The sequence below is a fragment of the Bactrocera neohumeralis genome, unplaced genomic scaffold (genome assembly GCF_024586455.1).
Source record: "Bactrocera neohumeralis isolate Rockhampton unplaced genomic scaffold, APGP_CSIRO_Bneo_wtdbg2-racon-allhic-juicebox.fasta_v2 cluster09, whole genome shotgun sequence".
NCBI classification, from domain to species: Eukaryota; Metazoa; Arthropoda; class Insecta; order Diptera; family Tephritidae; genus Bactrocera; species Bactrocera neohumeralis.
Genome location: NW_026089622.1, coordinates 34224337 through 34225705, shown reverse-complemented (window position 1 = coordinate 34225705; position 1369 = coordinate 34224337). Strand labels below are relative to the sequence as shown.

The window sequence follows — 1369 nt, the reverse complement described above, 5'->3', positions numbered from 1 at the left end:
GACCCATAGAGACGGTGATAGTAGCAAAACTTCTTCCTGTCTGAGGCTGGTTTTTCCTTCGATGATGACTGCTGGAGACGGCCAGATGCTGCTTGGGGTCGGTCTCGAGTAATCCCCTGTTCCTTGATACAGGTCACCAGGTCGGCTATGGCAAGTTTAAGGCCGGACACGTCCTTTGCCATGCTGGTGAGCAGAGAATTTTCGAATTTTTCGCCCTTGTGTGCTGCCTGGGCAGGCTGGTGATGTGTTGCCATGACGGAATGGCCAGCCTGGTTTTCCATCAGCTCGTCTGCGACTTCAGCAAGCTCATCTAGAGGGGCATCTCGGAGTAGTTTGAGACACCGGCTGGTAGATGGTGGTAACAATGCCAACCACTTTATACGCAGTAAGTCCTCTGAGGCCCTGTCGCCCATGAGAATTCTGAGCTGGCGCAGGAGCTGGCTAGGTTTTTTGTCATCGAGTTGAACCTCCGTGAGCGCTCGGTGAAGCTGGCGGTCGCTGGATTCTGAAAACCGCTTCAGTATCTCGTCCTTCAGTTTCGCGTACTTGTCGGTCTCTGGTGGATTCTGCAGGAAGTCCGCTAGCTGCAACATTGAATCAGTGTCCAAGGCACTGACGATGTGATTGTAGCGTGATGCGTCATTTGTGATACGGGCCACCTGTAGCGCTGCTTCTACCTGGACAAACCACAAACGAGGCTGGATGAACCAGAACTGCGGGAGCTTGCAGCCGGACACAGCTACGACTGATGCGGTGTTCTGAGTTTCATCGGTGGCGTCGCCGATGGCCAGAGCTGGGTCATTTGTGGTCATGTTCGAAGAAAGTGGTGTTAGGACGCTTGGAATATTGGTGCACGTGCTTGGCGAGTTACAGCTCACTGTTTTGTTTGGTATATGCTCCAATGGCATGTCACCGGATCGATTCAAAGCACGTGGTTACCGGGTTGCACACAATTTCGGACACTGACGAGTGAGAAATCACGACGAGCGTGAATTTGCAATTAATGTCACGCTTGCACTTATTAGTCTGTATAAAAATGAATATTAAAGTGATTGAATTTGAAAACACGCGGCGCGTCACTATCATGTGTTGTGAAAAGTTACACTTTGCACGTGGGAAAAAAACAAGTTTCGAAATCCACTTTAATCACGTCGGGGTCACCAATTTAGTTTATTCGTGTTCTTTATTTAAACATCAAAAGGGTTATTACTCGCAATTCTCACTATATTTCCGGCAGCTTTGTCCCAGAAAGTTATTTATAAGTTGATAAACAAAATACGGTGGAGCGCTGCACGTCTGGTTGCTTAGAAGGTTGAGGTAAAAAGGAATGAGTCATCTTTGCGTGGTTGTAGTGTTTGCTTTCTTCGAT

The 1369-nt window shown here is 48.5% G+C and overlaps 1 protein-coding gene across 1 annotated transcript in view; it reads right to left on the bottom strand.

The window, feature by feature from the left end:
* The window catches only part of LOC126764716 (uncharacterized), a 1262-nt gene extending 450 nt beyond the window's left edge, over nt 1-812 (bottom strand). Inside the window, exon 1 of the mRNA XM_050482369.1 lies at nt 4-812. Within this exon, the coding sequence (XP_050338326.1) occupies nt 4-812 (809 nt within the window). The remainder of the gene's footprint in view (nt 1-3) is intronic.
* Between the last annotated feature and the right edge of the window lie 557 nt (nt 813-1369).